The 24,372-nt window shown below is 41.8% G+C and overlaps 2 protein-coding genes across 18 annotated transcripts in view; one reads left to right on the forward strand and one right to left on the reverse strand.

Annotated features, from left to right (window-relative positions):
• Positions 1-20,578, reverse strand: part of MAP3K4 (mitogen-activated protein kinase kinase kinase 4) — an 83,527-nt gene extending 62,949 nt beyond the window's left edge. For 10 of the 17 annotated variants that reach the window (XR_015283491.1, XR_015283487.1, XR_015283489.1 and 7 more), the window contains exon 1: positions 304-790. Coding sequence is in view for 7 of the 17 variants with exons in the window: in XM_086877986.1 (XP_086734112.1) it covers positions 304-380 (77 nt within the window). In the remaining 10 variants the exon portion in view is untranslated. Of the gene's footprint in view, positions 1-303; positions 882-19,151 lie in introns of those variants that run through there. The other 7 variants (XR_015283493.1, XR_015283492.1, XM_086877992.1 and 4 more) reach the window with 4 other exon arrangements.
• Positions 377-19,634, forward strand: LOC147654940 (uncharacterized). The gene is made up of 3 exons (XM_086877997.1): positions 377-1,013; positions 16,125-16,337; positions 16,455-19,634. The coding sequence occupies exons 1-3, from the start codon at positions 383-385 to the stop codon at positions 16,643-16,645; spliced, it is 1,035 nt and encodes a 344-aa protein (XP_086734123.1). The 5' UTR covers positions 377-382; the 3' UTR covers positions 16,646-19,634.
• Positions 20,579-24,372: the final 3,794 nt, after the last annotated feature.

The raw sequence follows: 24,372 nt of genomic DNA on the forward strand, positions 1-24,372 counted from the left end.
GCTCCGGCACACCCGCCAGCACTGCTGCGAGGCTGGGGGCGAAAAAAAACTACTTGCTTTTAATTGCAAAGCGCCCACAAAACACTGCCTTACCCACCGCAGCCACTAGAGATTTCTTATCGAAGCGCCTTCTCGCTCCGTGGGAGCTCTGCAGAAGCGCTGAAGCAGCAGCGGCAGCCGCAGGTTCTGCAGCGCGGAGGGGCCGGGAGACAGAGCGTGCACCCCCGGCCCCGGCGCTCGCAGTCCCCGCCCGGCATCGCTCCCTGCACGGAGCTCCCTGTGAGGCAGCTCTGGGTTACTGACCTCCCCGGCGGCGACGGCGGCGGCTCCTCCATGGCGATGGCGGCGGAGGCACAGACCAGCGCGGCGACGTCTCTCATGCATGCACCGTGGTCGGCATGGCGGCGGGCCCCGGTGCGCGGCGCGGGGGCGCAGCGAGGAGCAGGAGCAGCAGGAGGAGGGGAGCGGGTCCCTAGCCGGCTGCAGGAGCGCGGCCGCGCAGAGCCGCCCGCGCGGCCGCCATCTTGGGAACAGCCTCCGAGGGCAGCGGCGCCGGCAGCATCGCTACGGCGCGCCAGGAGGGACCGGCCGCGCCAGAGGCGCTCGCTCCGCCGGGGCCGGGCGGGGGGCGGCTCCCGGTGCGGGTTTCCCCCTCTCGGCCGCGGGGTCGGGACGGGCCGTGGGACAGCGGCGCTTCCCTCCGGCACCGCGGAAATCACATCTCCGCAGCTCCCCGAGAGGGGCCGCGTTTATCCCGAGGCGGGGCGGTGATGGGGGCGCGGCGGGCGCTGCCGCCCCCTCCCTGCCCCCGTGGCGGAGCTGTCGGGCAGTGCCTGCGGCCGCGGTCCCCGCCGCTGCTCCTTCCCACAGCGCCGGCAGACAGAGAGAGAAGGAAAATAAAACTGCTGAGGGGAAGATGGTTTTCCCTCAGCAGGTGCCAGCTCCCTGCAGCCCTGCTGGCCCGAAGTCCAGCGCCTGCGGAGGCTGGAGCGACCACGGCCGGATCCAAGGAGGTGGGAGGTGTGAAAGACCCTTGAGGTCCCCTTTGGGGGCGTGCAGGGAAGAATAATCTTCTATTTTTTATACTCTGCTCCTGACAGAGTAACTTGTTTGAGTGTATGAACCTGGACTTTTTAAACGCTCCAGCAGCACTGGTTATCAGCTTTGGACAGAGAACCGGAGCCACATTATCCAGCTGGAAATACAGGCAGGAAAATGTGATTTCCTGAACTATAGGCTGGCTGGAATATCAATATCAATATTAACACTCGTCAAAGGCATAGAAGTTCCTTGGGTCGGTGTTAATTGTTAATTGTTGGGGTGGGTGAGAGGGAGCCTCACTTTCTGTGTTACGGGACTGGAAGTGCAGCAACAAACCCTGGCATCAGTAAGGTGTATACGAAGCACATGCATTGTTTCTGATGGGTGAAATTTGAGCTTGGACCAGAATCAGTTCTAGATTCTGCATTTATGCACCAGTTCCCTCATTAACTGCACAAGAAATTTGCACCTTTCTAGTCTCATACCAAAATTCAGCCGTAAAGTCTCTGTTCATGAGATAAAGTTGTCCACCTTTCTGTTGAAGTTCAGGAAACAAATTCAACAGCCCCTTTGAAATAAAAGAATTTTTTTAAAAGTTGAAATGCTGGATATACTTCTATTTTATCATCTTAATACTATCTACTATTTATCATCTTAATGAATGCATTTTTTAAAAAGCAGGACCAGATAAATAACGTTATGCAGGAAGACACTTAGACTGTTTTCCATAGGTCGAGAAAGATACGTGAACCACCATGACCATGATGATCATGACATTGAAACATCAAGACATTCAGTGCTTATGTCAAGAATTATTAGTTAAGATACCTTATATGTAATGGAAAAAATGCAGTACTTAGCATGTTAAAGACTTTTGCCTGAGTACTTGAGCCAAAAACCATGAAGCAGTTCCAATGGCAGATACACACAATACATTCCCACTAATGTGTCTTGGTGAACAAAACTTAGAAACCACAGCTGAAGGTCAAAAATTCCAAAGTGCTAACCTTATAAATTCGTCATCATCTCCATAAAAAACATACATTATCTAAGGTAAAGCTGCTTACTTCACAGTATACATGTGTTTTTAGTATGATCAGAAATAACAAAGAGTCGGTGTTACGGATTAAATTTTAACATTCTTTTCAGTTAGGGATCATTGTCTCACACCATCTCTGCAGGGAAGAGATGTATTTAGCAATAATGTCAAAAATATTTCAGCTTCTTTGCTTCTTCTATCAAAACAATTAATGCAGTGGCCTATTAGAAGCACAGAGTTTTCATTAACCAAGGACAAAAAACCTGATACTGCATTTTGCTGTAGATGTGATGGTGTGGAAATGAAGACATACCAAGGGCCCTTGACAAAGGGTGAAATGGGGACTGACCACTGCCACTACTTTCTGTGTATATTAAGATAATTTACTGAATAAACTGAGGTTCACTGCAGCCTCTCAAACAAGGTTGTCCAGAAAGATCTTCTCTGTGTGCATTTTCCCCTTTCCCTTTAGGGCAACCCAGCATACTGTGTTGCATCACATTTTTGTGCTATATCACAGAAAATATCCTAGAACTATAGATACTGGCCAATCAAAGCAAGGCTGTAAATTTGATACAGAGTTGCTTCTTTATCTGCAATTGACCACAGTAAGCAATATCACTGCTGGCATCAAGGAAGAAGATTGTAAGAGAAGTTTATGAATGGCCTTACAGAGAACTTGGGGAAAAATTGAGAGATGCAGGAATATTTGGAGGTGATAGTACAGGAAACATCAGATGACATAAGAGTCTCAGAGTTTATATAGGGATAATATTTAGCAAAGAAAAAATGTCAAGGCAATACAGAGGTCTTAAGAAATTGATATGCAAAAAAAAAAAAAAATCTGAATTTTATTTGGCTTCTTTTAAGGACCATCATTGTATTTCAAAGACTCCCTGGCGGCCAGTTTCTGCATCTAAACATATCAGTATTTCATATGTGCATAGAAATTGATAAATAAAATTGTTTATTCTGGTTCTACTACTGGGACAGAAGAAGGCACAAGATTAAAATACACATCATATGTAGCATCTGTCTGTAAAAAAAATCAGTTTAAATATTAGGAATGGATTTTATTGTCTGATGTGGCAAAATCATGACTCCAAAATTCCTGGTTAAATAAACAAACCAGGAAACAAGTAACTGTCAAAACAGACAAACTTATTTCAGCTTAACTTCTGTTTTCAGAAGTTTTAGAATTAATTTTCTTATTTTTTCTCAGAAAACATATGGCTTTATAATTTAGAAGATGCTGTGATTGCTTAGGAATTACTTTTTATTCTAGCAACATGCCTTTTATTACAGTAGTAGTCCTAGAACTTGCAATAGAAATTTGACATGGCAATAGCATCCTAATAACAAAAACAGGTCTTTCAAATAGCATTTTAAAACTTCTACTGCACCTACCCTTGAAATTTCTATCTATTCCTGGGGCATATATCCTTTATTTCTTCCTCCTCAATTCATCACATGTATCAGACACGACTTTACAGGCAGCTGTGCTTTTGCCATTTGCCATTTCTCCAGTTATTTTCTCTATACAAAAAATCCTAATGAAGAAAAGAAAGATTTGGTCCATGTAGGTAAATAAATATAAGAATATATTTGAATGTTTTTCTCCTAGTACCTGTCATGAGGCCAAACTTCAAAACTTTTTTTTCATGTTATGAATGTTGCACAGAATAAGGCACAACTTGGTTTTGGGGTTTTGTAAGTCAGTAAATGAAATCTAGTAATCAGATTGTTCTTCACTGTATGAACTGCATGCAAAAAAAAAAAAAAATCTAATTATTGACAAAACCAGCTTAGTACAATTAGTTTTTTCCTTCAAATTGGGTATCTATTTTAATTCTAATAAAAGCTATTTAAAAGTAAAAGCAAAGTTAATCAGACATTAGAAAACAGCCTGATAGGTATAGTTAGCTATAGTTAGCTATAGTTAGCTATAGTTAGTTATAGTTAGTTATGGTTAGTCTAGATTTAACAAAATGTGCTGAAGACAGAATATTCATTTTTTCTTGGTCATAGATTACAAATGCTCTTCTGCAATGCAATGAAGAGTAAAACATGAACAATACCTGCATTTAATATCTAAAACACAACCTGACACCATTCCTTGTGTAGACATTGCAAATAGCATCTCCAAATAAAATACCAAGATGTGTTTCTACCTGGACATATGCAGATTCCTCCATCTACAGTTTCATTGCTCTGCCAGAAGATCAGGTTGGGGGTGGCATTGAAAGAAACAGAACTCAGTTTTCAGTGTTATCTAATCTGAGCTTCACTGCAGTTGATTCGAAGTGTGAAGCTCAAAGAAATTAAGGAGTCCCACTGTATATACCCCTGTTCAATCACCCGTTACCACTGTGATTCATTCACTTGGGAAGCTGGCATGATAGCTGCCAAAGCTTGTTCAGCAGCGTGGTTCAACACCCGTGCCATAATAGGAGCCAGCTAACATGACGGAGGTGGAATATTTCTGTCTGAGCGCTGTCATCTCACAGGCTGCATGTCGGGTTGCACAGGGCTCAATACCATTGATTCACCACTATTAAAGGAGTATTTGTTAGTAAAAGTAGCATGAGGTCAGAGACATTCCCGTGATTATTTTTTTATCACTTCAACTGGGCATTATTTTTTAGGTACTTCCTGTCCTAAAAAGTGACTTTATGTAGCACTGCCTCTGCATTATTAAAATGGCATGACTCCTATGAGAGAAGTAAAAAATCCAGTTGTGCTTAAAGCTGTAAACTTTTACTGTGTAAAGCTGGACTTTGGGCTCAGAGTCTATAAAGCTGGGCATAGATAAAGCCAAATCTGGTTTTCAACTGGCTGCTCTTCAAAGATACCAAGGAATTATCTGAAACTGGAAATGTTGACACGTGTATAATAGTCTGGTTACAGCAGTTTATATCTTTCCAAGAACTGATTTTGGACCTGCGAAAATCAGCTGCACTGAATTCAGTGCTACTTGAACTTGACAATCAACAACAGAGTAAGCTTGCTTAAAGCTAGCTTGGCTCCTGCTAAACCATATTTTAATTCTTTCCCCAGCTGTATAATAGACATACTCAGTGAGCAGCCACGGGGCATTTATAAACAAGACCAAATGCTTGTTGGGATTTGTGTTCACTACATTAATTTAGTGTTCAAAGAAGCTCCAGTGAAGAATTGGGGCCAGTTCTTTGAAACCATATTTGTAGGCCCAGAGCATATCCATCTGTCTTCTGTGTGTGCCTGACAGTGCAATTCAATGCATTGTTGCACGCAACTCTTTCAAGATGTTTTTGAGCATCTTGCAAGTTTGACTCGTTGCTTATACCAAAATTTATAAAGTGATGCTTCTTATTTCCATCATCCCAGAAAACACCAAAAAGAGTTCCAGACTATATCTTCTAAAATATCTGGTTGTGCAGCTGAGATTCTTTCTATGTCTGCCTTACAGCAGCTGCGTTATCCTAGCAGAAAACAGCTGTGAGCTTTGTATCAAACTTCCCTGTCTAGGAAGACGGGAGCTGTTCATGTCTCCTCCTCCCAAGAGCTCTTTTTATATGTGAGAGTAATCACAGAAAAGCAGTGTAGCTGGCATTTTCCTTTACCTCAGCAGCTCCTGGCAGCTGTAGCAGCTGAATGGAGTTATAAGCAGCCATGAGAAAATTCTGATCTTCGTTAAATGTTACTCCCTGCAAACACTTGTATATACACATCACTTCACCTATATAATAGGCATACTGAAGTCAGTGGGACAACCCTGGGTGAACAGTTACTCATACATATAAATGTTTATAGGATTCATTTCCTCCTTTTGCTCTGAATCATCTGGCCTACAACTTCACAAGGTGAGTTTTGTGACATAATCCTGTTGTGATGGCTCAGTTCTGGTGAACATCAATAGGAATTAAGATATTCCCCACTTCTTGCAAAGCCTTCCTAACTAGAGCATAGTAAAGTAGCATCTTGCTCTACAACTCCCAATTGTGTCCCATTCTGCAGTGCCTCAGGTTTTAGTTTTTCATTTCTGTCCATTTCATTACTTTGGAAAAGCTGTTCCCTCGTGTTAACATAACTATTTTCATCCTTCTAAATACTTGCACAATTCCTACAGTATAAAACACTATAAAGAGGTAATCACCTGCCATTTGACATTATTTCAATGCATTCAAAGTTTTTTATTATCATTTGAATCTTATTGGCCCCTATCATTATTTCTATAATTGATTTGCATTTCCTCTTCCTCACAGGAATTGATGCTTATTTTAAGGCACATCCATGCTAGGAGACATAGAACACAGCACTTGAAATAACTGTGGAATGATGTGAGCTAATAGGCTGTCCTGGCACAGCAGTCTTTCCAGCTACAGCCAGCTGAGGAATCCAGATTATGACCTTTGTGTTAGGGAGCTGAGATCCATGTGACATTTTCTGCTGAGCTGTTTGTTTAAAAGATGGTTTCTATCAACATCTTGGGGTGGATTTCACTATGACTGTCAGGATACCATGGGAATTGATAAATTTTAAGAATAGCTATTTTAATTCTAAATTTCAGTCCAAAGCCTATCAATTCCACTGCAGTTGCTCTTCTGCTGTGGTGATAATCAAAATACAAAAGGGTCAAAATTTTGTTAGTTTTTGTTCCTGTCCACAGAAAATAGAACTAGATAATGTGTTGGTTGAGAACGGGATGACCTTGTTGAAGCTGATGATCTGTAGTTGTTTGGTTCCTCCTCTCTTGCAGGCTGAGCGCTATGGCATGTTTGAGCCCTACTTCTGCTGTTTATGGACAGCGTGAAGTCCAGGAGACAAATTTCTTTCACCCCTAATCTCAGCAGAGATACCAGTCCATTAGCCCTACTACTTGGCATACACATTGAGGCACTAACATGAAGCAGACTAAACTTGGGTAAAAGACTCCAGCTTTCCAACAGTGCATGGATGTTGTGGCACGCTGAGCTAGGAGAAAAATGCTGATCTGGAGATTCAGCACCTCCAGTTTTCAACAGGGCAAGCACACATTATTTGTTCAGTAGTATTGGAGATGGACTCCTGACTAGAGTGTGCTTGTTCGCCTGTCCAAAGCACTCAGTATGGATCAGTTGCAAACTTAATCACATGTTGGATCACTGTAACTGGCCTGAGATGAGATCATAGAAGTATTAATCTTCCACCTTACTCTTTAGATGGACATTTGGGCTATAGCCCATCTGTCTGAGGCAGTCATGGTCTTCATTGCACATAGATGGCTACTCACAGAACAAGGAGTTATGTATTCTGTGAGCTGTGAAAGATGACTCCAATACATACCATATTTCCAAATGTACAGTTATGGTTAATAGAAGAATAGCATTGCTATTCTTATCTGGATTTCAAATTTCAAGAATAACATTTCAGTTCAAACTTTTACATGAAAATTTGTATTTGTACATTTCTAAAATACCCCCGAATGACAGCTTCATTCTGGGCTCCCCATCACAAAAGAGATAGGGATATGCAGGAATGAGTCTAGCAAAGGATCATAAAGGTAGTGAAGGGTGTGGAACATCTGAGATTTGAGGAGAGGAGCTGGAAATGTTCAGCCTGGAGAAGAGAAGGATCTTACCAATGTGTGTAACTACTTGATGGGGCAGAGTAAAGAAGATGGAGCCAGGCTCTTCCCAGTGGTGTCTAGTGAAAGGACAAGAAGCAGTGGATAAACCATGAAAAATTCTGTTTAAACTTGAGAAAAACTTCCTTTATCGTGAGAGCAGTCAAACAATGGCATGGGTTGCTCAGAGAGGTTGTGGAATCACCATCCTTAGAGACAGTCAAAACCCGAGTGGTAGTGGCCCTGAGGAACCTGCTCCTGCTCACCCTGCTTTAAGCAGAGGGTTGAGATGAGGTGATCTGAGGGGAACCTGTCCACCTCAGCCATTCTCTGGCTGATCTCATAAATACTTTTGAATTGCAAGCATTCTCTTAACAGAAAGTTCCCTAGGAAACACAACTATTTAAAAGCACACAGCACCAAAAAACTTTTGGTACTATTTATAATTTTACTGCAAATTGTGATTTCGAATTAATGAATTTTTAATAAAGAACAATTGTCTGTAAGAATTATGTTATTCTAAAATATATCATTCACAATGCTATTAAGCAGCCATTTCTGCCTTTTAAATTGTAACCTTCTGTCAGAAGAAGGTGCGCAATTCCAAATGTGTGGGTATAACCACAGTTTCATGAGCATCTTCCTTTCCAAAGTTGTGCCATTTCTGTTAATGAGGTTTTACAGCAAAAGCAATGATACTGCCTTTTTTTAAAAAAAAATATTTTATACTTGAACCACATGGAATGTTTTAAGAAACTTCTAAAAAACAATTAACATCAACCGTGCTTTTGTATTTTAAGTGATACAGAATCCTGATATTCAAATGGTATAAATTATAAATCTTTGCATTTTACATGTCAAATAAACCAAGCCTGTCATTATATGGATGTGGTCAGCTTTGCTGCTCTGCAAAAAAGTGAATGTGACACCCATAATCATTTGCACAAAGCCAGGTTCTGAAAAGCTTAGGCTCCTCTGATTTCAGCAGTTGTGTTTTCTCAGTGAGGTTTGCCCAGCCAAAAGATGAATGGCTCTGTGCTATTCTCTGTTCATGGCACTGTACCTCAGCTGAGCTTTCTGATATATTTTAATTATCACACTACCTGTATTTGAAAATAACCTGTGAGCATGTTTATCATGGCAAGTACACAATATCTATTTATATCACCATTATTTTTCAGTTAGGTTTCATGCTGTTTTTCACAAGCTATTCCTTGTTGTATCCACAACAGCCTGCCAACCACAGTTGAGTAAGAGGATTTAGCTGTGAATGGATCTCTCTCCCTGAAGTAACTAGCTCAGATAGACCTCAGTAAGTGATGTTTTCCTGCCTCATCCCTTGTCTAAAAAGGATAAGGGCAGAGCTATCAGAATTACTCTGATGTAATGCAGTGAGTATGAGTGTCCTAGAAAGTCGCAAGCTGTAGGTGTCACATCATCACAGAGTCCTGTTTCCTGTGCACTGCCAAATGATCTTTATTTGAATTTAAAATATTTTTGCCTGAAAAAGCAGTAACAAACAAACAGCCTATTAAATATACCACTGAATATCTTTCCTACTTGATCACAAGCATTTTGGTAACTAAAAGTGAACTGGCAATTTTTTTTCACATTATACAGTTCGCAATTTTTAGCACAAACCAGAAGTGAATCTGATTGTAGCTTGACATTCATGGAGCCTTGTATTTGTGCATAGATATGAAAGTTCAGTATAAAAGGTTTGTGCTCATATTGGCTGTCAGTGTCCTAGAAGCTGATAATGAAAATGTGGCTGTGGGCATATAAAAATAATCTGAAAGTTACTATTTAAATGTACCGTTTGTGTACTCAGAGCCATAAAGAATCAGCCATCTTACCTACAAGATGTTTACACTAGGTTTTCTAACAGCATCTTTGTAACATATTCCATCCTTTTTAACATTTTTTTTTATTTTATTTCATTTAATTTTAATTTAGAAATGTAATATTTCTGTTGTAGAATATGGGGGCATGTTTAATAAATATGTAATAAATACAATTACAGCCATGACAGGGCACATCTAAGTGTGATATTTAGTGGTAGGTTCTGTTAGTAATCATGGTTATAAGCAGCAGATATAAAAAGGATGGAACAGCAGAAAAAAGAAGAGATTGTAGGTACTGCCATTCTGGTGTAATTTGAGCCTTATATTAACCTGGATTAAGTATCCATTTAACAGGGGTTGCTTGCAGTGAATTTAACTGATTTTTTTTTCAAAGTAAGAAGTCTGCCTTAAAAATAACTGATGGATGTTTATTTTATGTAATTTATTATGGTGCCTTTATGAACCATGTTTCTCACCTCTGCATTTTGCTGGATTTTTGTTGGTTTCCAGGTGCTTGGATTCCATGGCACTTTGTTCCAAAGCATTCTCCTTGAGAGTGATCTTTATTTCTGTGCAATCTGACAAGCTGAAAAAGGTTTTCTTGGTCTATTTATAGTGGGCTAAACTGGCAGAGCTATGAATACAACTCCAGCCTTGCTTATGAGCATAATTGAATCTCTCCCCGTTGGTACATAAAACTATAATAATGTGTGCATTTTTTACCAGTATAAGTACATCAATAACAGGGCTGCTGCTGCCATACATTATAGACACCCATCATTAGCTTAATGTGAAAGTGTCATTTATTGTGCTTAAGAGAAGGAAATAAGTTTATTCTTGTGAATAAACAAAGTCCCAGTTTCAGTGCCAGAAAGATGCATCTCTTTTTTCTTTGCCAAGGGGAAGGGACCCTCTGAGGAACAGGCTGCATGGTTGAGCTGCTGAATGCTTGTCCAGCTGCACACTTCCTACCAGCCAAATGTATTATCAGAGCAGTACCCAGATTCTTTGGCTATAAACAAAAGCATGCATGTACATTTTAGTGCCACTAGCAACCCTTGATGTTCAAGATTCACTTTTCCTTAAAGTGCTAGATTTGAAATTTTTCCAAACCCCTAGTCTCCACTCATATAAGATAATTTATACTAATAATTTCAGTCTAAGTCAAGGTCTTTAAACCAAGCTGGTCTGGTTTTCATTTTCTGTGCAAAATGGAAAGGCACAGAGGTAAACGCAATGTTTGGTGCCTGTGAACACCTTTGCAAGGGTAGGTAGGTATGCATTTAATCTGCATCTGGTAGGGCTAAAGCTTAAATAGAGCACTGGCAAAATCGAAGGGCTGCAAATTCAGCAGTGACTGGGCAAAGAAGTCGCCGTGGTTTTGCAGGAGGGTGAAGTCGCAGAAGGCGGCCAGGCTTGTCCTGGGCCAGCTCATGTTTGCTGCCTTGCTCCCGGTCTGTGCAGTGCTGAGCTGCCAGCAGCCCGAGGGGAATTGCGCTGCGGAGCTCCTGCTCGTCCCTGCTTTGCCAAGCGCTCCATCCCTGCCCCCGTGGGTCCCGACCTGACTTTCGGGGTGCTGCGGGGTGAGTCACACCCACGCCACAAGCCGGCTGCTATCTGCAAGGGCAGGGCACACACAGAGTGCCGGGGAAGGGCTCTGCCTCCGCTTGGACATCAGCGCTCAGCCACAAGAAGAAGGCCCAGAAGAAATTGTTCAGGGACTCCGGTTCTTAGGAACTGTCTAGGACTCTCGCAGGAGTATTCAAGTTCCACCTGTTTAGGGAAGGTGTAACCTCTGACTTGGGCTGTCGAGCTGGCTCAACAAGCAGGGACGGGTCAGGGTGATGCAAGCCCTGCCCTGGCCCTTCCCTGTCAGACTATTTGTTTCCTCAAAGGTATCAAGCGAACTCTGAAGTTTCTAAGCAGCAGGGAGGGTTAAAGAAACAGGCAACCATCGTTGGGAGCTGCAGGCAAAAATAACCTGGCATTATTTTTACAGAAATGCATTTAGTCAATTTATTAAGGCAAAAGGATGCCCCTGTAAAGCAAAACATGTTGCTCACAAGAGAAAGCAGAAATTAGAACAGGTATTTGATGAAAGACTGCTGAACCAATAATAGACATTATGGTGATAGGACAAATTCGTTAATTTTCAGCAAAGACCAGTTTGCAGTAGAAAGGGATGCTGGAAGTATTTGATAGAAGAGAAATTTGCCAGTCTGCACTGTTGAAAAGGCCAGTGTATTGCCCATGTATGAATTTGGTTTTGAGGTGTTTCCAAGAAAAAATACAATAGTGAATGAAGGGTACTTTGTCCACAAAAATATATTTGCAAGGGCTCTTAGACATGAGAGAGTCACCAGCTCTTGTGACACTGATTGCTTAAAAATGTGTCATTTCAAGGCAATGACGAGAAATGATGAGACAATAAACCATTCTTGCAGGAAGTCTTAGGCAGTGGCATCACTGGCCAAGTTTAAAATTTGCTGGGGAGTAGAAGCTGAGGATGTACTAACACATATTGGGCTTGAGGTTACCACTGAACAAGCAACATATTATTTTCATTTCACTAGACAAAGTTAGACCCGTGTTCTGCTTATGAGCTGCTTTTAAAATTGCAGGACAAAAAAAAAAAAAGCAAAACAAAAACTCCCAAATGCATCACAGATTGGAACTACTTGTGCAAAACATTCATCAAACAAGTTCATGCTAATGCCTGTTGTAAGAATTGCTCAGAGTATTTGACATTTGTGCCATGATGCTTGTGTGCTGCGTGACATTCACGATGTGTTTCTGCTCTGTGAGCGAGTGCCTCGCCCAGAAGGTTGCTGCTGTTCTGCCACGGGCTGAGTGTCAGCCCTGCACAGATGTGTGGGGAGCACTGTGCTCCCCACACATCAAATTTGTGCAGACAAAGGAAGGTGGGAGATGAACGGTCCTCTGCTGCTCTGTCTGCTCACTCTTGGCATTTCCATTTTTGCTTAAAGAGATTTCAGCTACTGTTATAACAAACACTTAGGCAGATAAGTGAAGAAATTATCTTGCCTCAGAGCATTGGGAATGATTATTTTAAGTCACAGCTCTGGGAACTGTGTGAATTAGAGGTAAATTAAACTCAGATTAAATTATTGCCTTCAGTTTTGTAGAACAGTTCTTGAAGACATGATCCAGAAATATTCTGTAGATTCAGTAAGCAAAACAGAGTGAAAATATAAAAGGATTTACATAGACTTAGGCCAGTCTTTTCATTCTGGGAACCTGAATCATGACTTCTGAATGCCTGGATTAGCAATTCTGTATTTAGCAGTGACCAAAATATTCAAAAATAGCTTCTCCCTATTTGTGCAGTCTATATTTATGCTTGGTAAAAGGCATCTAAGCTGCTAAAAAAAGAAACACAGACCTTGGCAGTTAACAGGGCATGTCCACAAAAATCAATATGCAACATTGCCACTTGGATCTGAAGTTCTCTTCTGTTGCCTCTCAGCAGCAGCAGAGTCTGACAGGAGCTACTCTGAGACACTCCTTCCCTTCTTCTATCACTTATCCTTTAAGTGTAATGCATAAAGCAACAGTGTTCAAACTGATTGCACTTCCAAAAGGGCAGGATCACCAGGCAAAACCTTTATTTCTTTTTGAAGTGGAAAAAACCTGTGATCTCAGAAGCCATGTATTTGGGAAACTGTAGTAGGTGTTCCTGATTGAATACAGACTAGACAAGCCTTAACCAATTACCTGCTTTTTCTGCTCTTTCCTGTCCAGGTCTGATTTATTTGTTGATTTTATCCAGTCACATATGTCTTATCTTTTAGATAGTTCATCCTCTGGGTCAGAAACCACCATTTACTTCTTTTTTTTTTTTAATAACAATTCTGGATAATTTGACTGAAGTTTTTCACTTGCTATACTGTAAGTGTTAAATAAATAACAATTTTGGCCAGTTCCTAGTCTCACCTAGCTCCTTTTGGGCTCTTGTAGCCCAAAGCTATAATAAGTGAATGAAACAATTTGGTCAGGTTTCTATCTGGAAGAAATCCTCATTCCAAAATACAGAGTTTTAAAGCTGACATCTGGAGCAGTGCAGGTAAGTTTCCTTATCATCCATATGTGCCTCCTGACACATTTTTGTACTTTGGACATAATTTAGACATATTATGTTAAAAATGTGCCCCTCCTTTTCTGTTTTGTCAGCCTCTACACTATAGAAACTCTTTACAACTCCTCAAGTACAAATCCCAAATATGTGTACTTTAATGTCCAGAATTAGAACCTGTCCAACACTTCCTCAGAGTAGCAGCCAGCCTCTCTCACCTGAGTATGCCTTGTGCAAGTGCCAGCCACTCCCAGCTGCACCTCCACAGGGCACCAGCTCTTCCCTGAGTGCTAGCCCAGGAGAGCAGGACAGACCACAGGCAGGTCCCTCATTGTATTGATCAGTGCAAAAAACCCCACAAACCCAAAAAACGACAGTCCCTCTAACCTACAAACAAAAAAATTCTAGAGAAAGAGGATTTAAGGTGCTTTAGTCAGAACAGGGAGTCCTTGTGGGCAACTCTCTTTCTCCAAGATAAAACTGAGCAGTATTGCAATACTCTGGCCCGTAAGCAAGCCTGTGCCCATGCTGTTGCCTCAGAGATACTATGATGGAAATTCCTCCATGTCTCATTTTCATTTTAAGCAACTTATTTTGCCTAGAATTCCTGTGTGTGCTTCCTTTCTAAAACTTGTATCATCCTGTTTCTGTGGTGCAAAACACATATGTTGTGTTATTTGCTATTTATTGCTATCTGTACATTTCTTATCTGTACCTACCCATATGACTAAGTTACCAATTCTTTAATAGGATGTGTTTGTAGAATACACTGGCATGTGCAACTCTGGTAATGAATCTAAAGATGAACAGATTTAAAACTATGCCCAAGGTGGTTTGGATTACTGTATTTGCCAAAAGTAGCTGGCTGTGTTGTGATGTTTCAATAGCTCCTGCATGGCAGATTCTTGAACATTATTCAATAGACCTTAAATTAACTTTTCATTAAGTATATACAGGAGGGACATGGAAACATCCCTGATTTTTATCTCTCTGGTGTCCTCCAGGAATCAGCTACTATTATTCTGGTTCATGTGGGTGAAACTATCTTAGAATCACTCCATATTACACCAATAATGTTTCAGTGAGAGACTGAGACACACTGTTTTATCCTGTAAGTGTTAGAAACTACAATTATGTGTAAAATGAAAAATTAGGCAGATTGCATTGACTATGCAATCTGACCTGCCAGAGCAGTCCTTCTGCATTAGTTCCTCCAAAGTTCTTCTGTGACCTGAGAAGCTGCACTTCCTTCCCACTTTCCCCCTTCTCTCACCAAGCTGTGCCATCAACAAGACACTGAAAAGCAAACAGGCCTGATCCCTGCAAGAAATAAAAGGGGTTTCCTCTCCTTCTATGGGTTCTGTCTCTGTAGAATTGAAATCCTGCCCTTCACATTCACACCAGATACCTGGGTAACCACATGTGATGTCCCACCCTTTCAAGACTGCCTAAAAAATGTAAGATTTTTTTCAGTTGAGTTCTTTCAGCCTGATGATGAGATAGATAGATAGATAGATAGATAGATAGATAGATAGATAGATAGATAGATTTACATGCACACATATATGTTTTTAGCTATGTAGAAACTGCAAACTAGATATAAATAATTGCAAAATACTTGGTTGTACTTTGTTTTGATATTTGCATATTCATTAGTTCTGTCACATTAAATAAAGACAAAAAACAGTTTATTAATGGTAATGGCTATTATGCTACTCAGTTGCCTAATGAAATGCTTTAGAGTGAAATGCAAAACTCACATGTTCATCCCGAAGATTTAAAAAATGTGATTATACTAGCACACAGTCTGTTTGTCAGTCCATCTTCCAGCCCTGTACCCAGCAGAAAACGTCACAGTGAACACAGTGAAAAGTACACAGTGAAGCATGGAAAAAAATATGTAAAAGGTCCTTGCTAGTGTTACATTTGTGCATCTGTAGGGACAAGCATGACAGTGAGCCAAAAGCCCTGAACACTCAATCTCTCCTTTGAGAGAAACTGCGTTCACAGTTTTTTTTCTCTACAAAGACGCCTCTGAACTTGGATTCTTTCCTATATCACTGAATGCCAGCTTGTTCCTTGAAAAGGAGGGCCATAAAGCTAGAACTTCTTCTAGATAGATAGGCAATTAGAACAAAAGGAAGTTTGCATTATATGTAGAGGCAGAACTTCTTACTCCATTTCAGCATATGCATGAGATAACTTTATTTCTGTTAAATAATTTCATTTGTTTGTAATGCCCTTCTTGTGTCCCAAAGACTCCTCTCCATGTAAAACTAAATAGCTATTAGAGTGGCAGGAGGAGGCTCTCATCAAATTTGTATGACTCATCTTCTTTTCTTTTTTGTTATCTGTACTATCATACGACCCAGAAAAACTGGCTGAAAGTGTAGAAGCCTTCTCTGTCATTCTTGGTATTTGTGAAGTGTTTGCAAACTTGTTTGTAATTTTTTTTGTTTTTACTGTCTATGTTGGACCCCTCAGTTCTCTGTCCCTTTTTTCTTTACTTCTTATCCCTGGCAGAGGAACAGCCTGAGGCAGAACTGGCTCCAGCAGCTCAGGCTGAGTGTAAAGCCCTTTCTTGCTCATCAGTGAAACGGATGGATGGACTCATTGGTTCAGCTCATTCACCAAACTTCCTGGTCAGAGCAGCCTGTCAGGCTCCAGGAGCTGCAGTCTGCACTCAAGCCAGGAGAAGTTGCACCTTTTTCTGTGTCCATCTAAATGTATCACCTGGTGAGCCCAAGTCATTTTCCTCCAACCCTATCACAAACCGAGTAAAAACTAGGCTTGCTGTATGATTGCTTATCACTCTCCAAGGAATGATTTGCTGCCTGACTTTTTTATGGGCAGACGGAGCCAGATGGGGCACCCCAGAGACAGAGACAAGCCCGGGTGAGCCATGCTGGGGCAGGAGCCAGCAGCAGCAGGACACTGGAAGAAAAGACAATTCACAAAAGGAGACTGTGCCTTCCCACGCTGGGCTGCAGCTGGGGGCTCCACAGCCAGTGGCAAGGCCAGACAGAGGTGACTCACTGAGGTGACTCAGAGGTGACCTCTCATGGAACTTGTCTCTGACAGTATCTGCCCTTCTGACCAGAGTTATTATGGATGACCAGCTGAGAGGAACAACTGCTGATGGGAATTCCTCGGTGCTGATGGGAGCTCTGGGGTTGTCTTTGAGGATAAGGATTCTTTTCCTCCCTTTCCCCTTGGCACACACCACCCTGCTGTCTGCTACAGAGCAGCACTGGCACTGACTCTGCCCGGTTAAGCCGTCCATGTGCCCTGAGCCCGCAGGTTTTGTGTGGGCAGAGCAGCCCCTGATCCACTGTTGATAAGCAGAGAGAGGTGTAGGAGCTCACACCAGGCTGCAGGAGAGCAAGCAGACCTGTGGGAAGCAGTCACATCTCTGGCCATCTGAGGAAGGCCTCATCCCTACCAGCCAGGAACTGGCTGTACAGATGTACCATAAGCACATCTTCTACTACCACAGGGCCACCACTTGCTCTCCTCTGCTGCCTTGGTCACATCAATGTGCTCTGTAAAGGAGAGTCAAGTGAACTCTTATGATGGGCTGGATGAAAAAATGATCGCCCCAGCTGTTTGCTGCTGCCTCACCATCCAGTGCTCTTCCTGCCCAGCTCTCCTGTTCCATTACGTTGTGTGAACAAGAAAACAAGCCAGCCCATTAATGGCAGAATGTGGAGGGATGGGTTAATTGTGTGAATAATCTGAGGTGTGATCTGATCTCAGGGGCAGCTGAAACATTTTATCTGACTGCGATCTAAATCGGGTTTTCATTTGGAACCAGCTGTAGTGGCTTGAAAAGTTACCATTTCCTAGCTGTCCCTTGCACTGTAGGGATTGCTGCAGGTGACTGCTGCCAATCTATTCGGGCCTCACTCACAGGTTGCTCGCCTGAATGCAAGGCAGGCAGCTTGGGCTGAGCCCTGGCACATGGGGGCTTTTAAAATCAGCCAAACAACTTTGCCCAGAGGCTGGCATGCCGGGCTCAGATGATGTGCTCTTTTAGGAGGATGACCCCTCAGAGCAGGCAGCTGAAAGCAAATGGTCCAACAGTGGCAATAGTATCTTAAGGCACCAAAGATGTTTGTATTGCAAAGGTTAAGCCATCCTGCTTGACACTTTAAATTCCAGATTATCTGAATTTTCCATCTACTTGGAAAAGATTATTTTACTAATTAATCAAAGTAGTTTTAAAAATTAAAAATATATTTTGATTATTTTTTGGTGTATAGAATGGGTTTTTATGTTTGCCTTCATATGTCCCTGGAAATTTCAAATTTGCATACATTGGATATATAATAAAAGTTGCAGCAGACCGTCATTTTGGTTTTATTTGCCAGCAAAATCCTCTCTAAATACAGAAATTATTTAAGTTCTTACTATGCTGAGATAAACTTGATGTAAGTAGCTGTAATATTATACAGTAATAATATGAGACACTACAGTCAATTTTTTTAGGATCCAGAGGACATTGACATCTTCAAATAATTCAGTCTAATTGCTTGTTCTTATCCATGGAATAACAAATACACATCCCAAACATCAGGAATTAAAAAAAATAAGAGAGAAACAAAATTATTTTTTTAATTCTCTTAAGATATAGCTCTCAGCCAAGCCTAAAGCACCTCTGAAAATGTACTAGACCTTTGGGCTTCACAGATCAGGAGAGCAGGAACAAGTACAAAATAAAGTTTTATGACCAGAAAAGGAGAACTAACTTTCTACTGAAAGCACAGTGGTTCTTTTATTTTTAAGTTAAACTCAGTTCTACAGTGATCTGGACAGAATCCTAGATACTAGATACTTTAAATACCAGCTGCTCCACATACTCATAGGAATATGCCTTGAGGCTCACTACTAACTCATGTAACCAGAACTCTCAGCAGGCAGACAATAGTTTTCATTTCTAAAGCTGTGAACAAGCAAAACCTCACTAATCACAAACCAAGGAAGCAGATAAGCACTTGTTGACACCTTTGCTTTACTCCCAGGGAGTGCAACAAACACTGCCTTATGCAAAGTGGGTCATCTGGGGCTGGGGCTCAACATGCAGGACTTGGGGTACCATCCCACAGCGGTGTCTGGACCTGGGGCACCTGCAGAATACAGCAGACCCCCTGCTCCTCCACAGGCTTCCCCCAGAGATGGTGGTATGGCATTGTGACAGGTGCTACGTAAGGAGGGTGCACTGAGCTCTGCAAAGAGTTTAAGTGACCAAGGCTTTCAGCCTCTCCACTGTCTCGTTCCCTAAACTTGATCAAGATTTTTTTATCCTTTCCACCCCATTTTACCTCCTGCCATGCTGAGCTGTGTGGCACCAAGCCCTGTATGGTCCCAACACTACCAGGAGAACTCATAGTGATACTAATCAGGATGAAAGTCACAATTAATATTACACAGTTCTTTCAGATCTTGTACAACAAAAGGAAAAAAGAGCTACCAAAACAATCAAAAATCCCAGGCAGGACTGGAACCTAAAGAAAGCAAACCACAAAAGTTTAAAACAACTTGTCTACTTACTGCATATATAATGGCCTGTTCCAGAATTGTGATGTGCTGAACATGTAACAGGGTCCAGTGGCTTGGGTGGAGTGGCAGTGGGTAAAAAACAAACTGCAGAAGCAGCAGGAACAGATTTAAAGGTCACCAAGCTCATTCACTTTGGAAAACAAGTGAACACTGTGATTCTGTGAACAACACTGTGCCTACTGTCTATAACACCACTCCCCATGACTGCTATCCTACTCCTTTTTCACTGTCATTGCAATATATTTGTCGGGGGAGAGCTGTGAAACATCAGATATCAGAGGAAAAAAACATGCAGAGTAGCAAAGCAAATAGCTTTGCCTACATGTGCATGGTGGAAGGAAGCTGTGTAGGTACTTGCACTTCACGGAGACCATGACTTGCTGCTGGCTCGGTATAACATCAGCCTGGGAAAGTATGAAGAGCTGGGTTTTGAAATTATTTTTCCTACCCTAATAAAATACATTTAAAATGGAAGTGTGTGTCTAATTTTCCATTTACTTGTCTAATAAAAACTATTGTTCCCTTTCATGGTCCCTACACTTGCTTTCTTCCAGTGCTGGTTTTGTCTGGGATAGAGTTGATTTTCTTCACAGCAGCTGGTAAGGGGCTGTGGTTTGGATTTGTGCTGGAAACAGTGCTGATAACACAGGGATGTTTTGGTTATTGCTGTGCACAGCTTACACAGAGCCAAGGCCTTTTCTGCCTCCTCTCACCCCACCCCACCAGTGAGTGGGCTGGGGGTGCAGAAGGGGTTGGGAAGGGATGCTGGTGGGAGAGCTGACCCCAACTGACCACAGGGATATCCCGTATCATACGGTGTCACGTTCAGCATGTAAAGCTCGGGGGAAAAGGAGCAAGAGGCAACATTCAGAGTGATGGTGTTTGTCTTCCCAAGTGACTGCTGCATATGACAGAGCCCTGCTTTCCTAGGGATGGCTGCACAGCAGCCTGCCCATGGAGAATGGTGAATAAATTCCTTGTTTTGCTTTGCATGCACTTGTAGCTTTACTTGTCAAACTGTCTTTATCTCAGCTGACAAGTTTTCTCATTTTTACCCTTGTGACTCTATCCACCACCTCACAAAAGACCATTTCTGCTTTTCTGTGTGACATTCTATTCTGTGTACGTGTGTGTGTGGAGGTTTAAGTGCAGCAACTGGAGTGAGACTGCAGGTCCTACCAGCAGAGAGAGCAGTGAGTGTACATGGCATGTGAGCATGCAGTATACATGGTGTGCATGCTGTGTGTACAGGGTTTTTCTCTAAAATATGTTTGCACATTAAATGAAATGTTAAGGCTTTTATAATTACTGGATACTGAGGTCTTCCAGATCAAGTGGATGTGAAACCTTGATTTTTCTCTTGCTATTTAATGCATTTCATAGCATTTTCATAGCTTTGTCTCTTATCATCCTTTTATTGCCAGTGTTTTTGTCACTACCTCCCTGAGTGCTTTTTATTTCATGTCTGAACCTCTTTTTTCACCTGGTTTTAATGATGCAGTAATCCTTCAATACACATTTGCCAGGGTCAAACCTTTGCATCCTCAAGAGAAGGACATATAGAGAAGGATATATTCAAGGCAAAGCTATCGTGAGCTGGTTTTGCTTCCATAACCAGTTACTTTCCTGGGAAGAGAGGGAAAGTGCCAGTGATTTAGTTATCTGTCTCACAAGCTGCAAGATAAGAATAAGACCTTGGATTTTCTTACCTTTACTCATACCTTCCTTGCTGTTACTCCGTTTATCACTGCAGGCCAGTTCAAATTAGCAAGACACCACTCATACCATAGGAGCCATCCAGCTCTGGAAATAACAGCTACAGTGCTCTGCAATGTTTCTGTGACTTTGCAAATGAAAACAGGTGAAAATCTCTCTCTGGGTATCATGTTTAAATTCTCCATTGCGCAGCTCTCCTCTCCATCAGCACTGACATTTCAATCTTGAGTCACTCCTCTCTTTCCTTTCTGGTCCTTTTAATCATTTCAACAAAGGAGAAAGAAGCGAAGGGAAAAGAGAAGGGACTAGAGTCAAGTTTCCATATAAATTTAGCTCAGTGGAATGGGCTAGAAAATAACAAAGGAGTTGGAAATTAACTCAGTTAGAAACCAAATACCTCCTGTCTACATGTGATATTGTGGTTACTAGGGTCTTTATAATTTCTGAACTTGTCCTGTTAATGCCTTTTTTCCAAATAAAAAATCATAAGCAGCACTATTCCACGCATCCACAGAACAGCCCTTTTTTAAGGAAAATTTATGCAGATATGTAGTAAGATCAAAGGGTGGATTGGATCAGCAAAAATCCAGTTTCAGTGCTTTTAAAGCAAGTCTACTTTGACTTCCATCCCCTTGGCTGATCCAAAAACCAAGGAAGATTCAGTAGCAAAAAAAGTTTCAGTGCTGTCTTCTGCTCAAACTCCAAAGTATGCTCAAAAGTATGATTTCAGATCACATCTCTGTATGACACTGTATGTCTTTTTGCTGTCTAAGGACAAAAGGCTGCCTCACACTTTTCTTATAAAATACTCACTATTTGCAACCACAGTAAAATATTTTGTAAATTGGAGGTAGAACAAGTAGAATGTATATGGATACATATGCATTTACTCCTATTTTTGCTTTCTCCCTCAAGGAATGAAAACAATTTGTGGAGAAGGGAGATATTTTCATTAGTGTTACACATTCTTGAGTGGTGATTTTCAGTTCTCACTGTCTTCAGTAATAAACAAATATAGTGAGCATGACAAAGTGATATAGTTAAAAAATGGGCAGAGCTATTGAAATGAAAGTGTATCAGTGGAAATTAGCACATCAGTATTACTATAATACTTGTGCAGGCTTCAACTGGGAGCTCTCCTGATTCCTTGAAAGTAGGGGCTTTACTTCTTTATAGTTTCACATGCTGCCTGCTACAGAAAAGAACCGAACATTGACAGGTGTGTGTGTGTGTGTGTGTGTGTGTGTGTGTGTGTGTGTTCACACCCCTTTGCGTGCTTCCAATGGAAAAAAAATTACTTTCTTACATTATTCTTTGTCCTCAGATGTTGTTACTGGATGAGAAATTGTGAGAATTTCAGAAAAATACATGTCATTTCTCAGTACAGTATTCTGCATGTAGAGCAGAACAGATATTTATTTGTGAAGTTTGACTCAAGAGATCTTGAAACATGAACTGAATTCATCTACAAACAGAAATACTAATAATATTCTAGGTTTTTTTATATCAGCAAATATATTCTGAACAGTAGCAGTGTACAGTGTTATTTTAAGGAAGTAAATGATGGATTGTCCTGGGGTGACTTTATGATACTGGTATCCCCAAATCATCTGGTTTATGTTATATATTAAGTTCTGCACCTTTAAGACTGGCTTTGAGAGCAAGAGAGGGGGAAGAAGAAGCGCGCAGTTTGTGTTAAGGAAAAACATCACTCCCACACACCCCGCTCCTGGACTGTGGTGTCTGCAGCACGGACAGACAGCGGGACAGAGCTTTTAGTTAGTTTTAGCTAGCTGAGGCAGAGGAGTTCCCTGGACCTTTGTTTTTTCCCTTTTTTCCTGGATCTATGCAGGCCTGCTCTGGACTGAACACCCAGCCAAACCCCGGGAGCTCAGGCCTGTGGCCCACCGGGGCCTGGGCCTCGGCACTTTCCAGCGCCGAAAGGACTGATAAGAACCTGAGTGAGCCGAGCTACACCACATGAAAAGGACTTTTCTTCCTAGATCTGCCATCCCATTGAACAGCGAGAGGTTTTATTATTTAATATTAATCAATTTCTGTTAAATAAACAGCTTTTTCCACTTCTCTCCAAGGAATTTTTTTTTTCCTTTCCTGGACCATTTGGGGTGGGGGGGAGGGGTCATTTGAATTTTTTTCCTCCCTGGGGAAACCCCCATTTGGAGTTTTTCTCCAAAATTTGCCCTAAACTAGGACAAATACAGTTTTTGGCGCCCAGTGTGGGAAGAGAAAGTGGAAAAACCTGTACTGATTACTGATTGTATTGTTGGTTGTATTTATTCTGTATTGGGATAAAGCAGTCAGTAGCCATGTTGTTTGGATGCATAATATCTCTCGGGGTGGAGGCCTTCATGTGGATCTGGTCCCTAGAATTTTTTGAGGTTTTAATACCTGTCTTTGCCCTCTTTTACAGTAGAGGGGTACGGATTAGAATGGTTATTGTGCTGGGCTCGGTGATAATGATTTATAGGAAGTTTATTGAACTACTGAAGTTTCTGTCAGGTATGTTTGGCTCATGGTTTCTTCGCCTGACTCTGCCTCCCAGTCCTAGTAGCACATTTTGGGTGTTTATTGGTAATTGCACCCAGTTTGTTAGAGGAAGAGCAGGTGATGAGGCTTTTCAGCCTTTTCTTTCCTCCTTCTCCTTTGAATCTGTTATGTCCCTCTTTGAGAATATCCAGTTTCCCCTGAGTGTTAAGGATACCACTTTCCTGGTAGTACAGCTGGCTCAGCTGTTAAGCTTCCTCTATATAGTCTGCAGCTTTTCTAGGATGAGGGCTGAGATATCCAGAAGAGCCAATGAGACCCCTGCCCCAGAAGTAGACTCAGGTGTGGGAAATCCTGAGTGGTGTAGAGAATGGGAGAGAATTGGCCGAACTCTGAAGAAATTTTCTGATCCCCCAGCCTGGGAATTTTCACGTGAACAAATTCAGAACCCAGATGAAATAGGGAAATATCTGGAAGAGAATTGCTATGATGATTGTAAGGAGAAAAATCTCATTGCAATAAGCTGGGCCCTAGCGTATGCTTATCGCATGCTGCTAGATACTGTAGGGCAGGGAGATAAATCAGCAGCTACCCCAGTCACTCAGGCTGCAGCCAAGCCAGACAGTGAGCCTAAGCCAGCAGCCGAACCAGACAGTGAGCCTAAGCCACTGTCTTTTGCTCGTACCACAAGAGGCGTGAAATTCAAAACCAAAACCGATCGGCCAGTAGATGATGATAAAGGCGATGCGGGGGAAGGACCCTCAAGACCAGTAACTGACCAAAAATCAGAAGGCACTTTCTCCCTGAAGGACCTTCGTGACCTGAGAAAAGATTACACTCGACGACCTGATGAATCTATAATTAGTTGGTTAGTCCGTCTGTGGGATGCTGCAGGTGAGGCTACGGTTCTGAATGGTACTGAAGCGAGGCATCTGGGATCCCTGTCACACGATCCGGTTATTGACCAGGAGATGATGAGGGGGGCTGACCC

The sequence above is a fragment of the Cyanistes caeruleus genome, chromosome 2 (genome assembly GCF_971803275.1).
Source record: "Cyanistes caeruleus chromosome 2, bCyaCae1.hap1.1, whole genome shotgun sequence".
NCBI classification, from domain to species: domain Eukaryota; kingdom Metazoa; phylum Chordata; class Aves; order Passeriformes; family Paridae; genus Cyanistes; species Cyanistes caeruleus.

What these genes read in the sequence shown, in the direction of transcription:
- LOC147654940 (XM_086877997.1), top strand. Translation starts at nt 383, where the DNA reads ATGCACCGTGGTCGGCATGGCGGCGGGCCCCGGTGCGCGGCGCGGGGG. An exon ending in CCACGGCCGGATCCAAGGAG is followed by an intron (nt 1,014 to 16,124) that starts GTGGGAGGTGTG and finishes TATCCCTGGCAG; the next exon opens with AGGAACAGCCTGAGGCAGAA. An exon ending in CCATCTAAATGTATCACCTG is followed by an intron (nt 16,338 to 16,454) that starts GTGAGCCCAAGT and finishes TTTTATGGGCAG; the next exon opens with ACGGAGCCAGATGGGGCACC.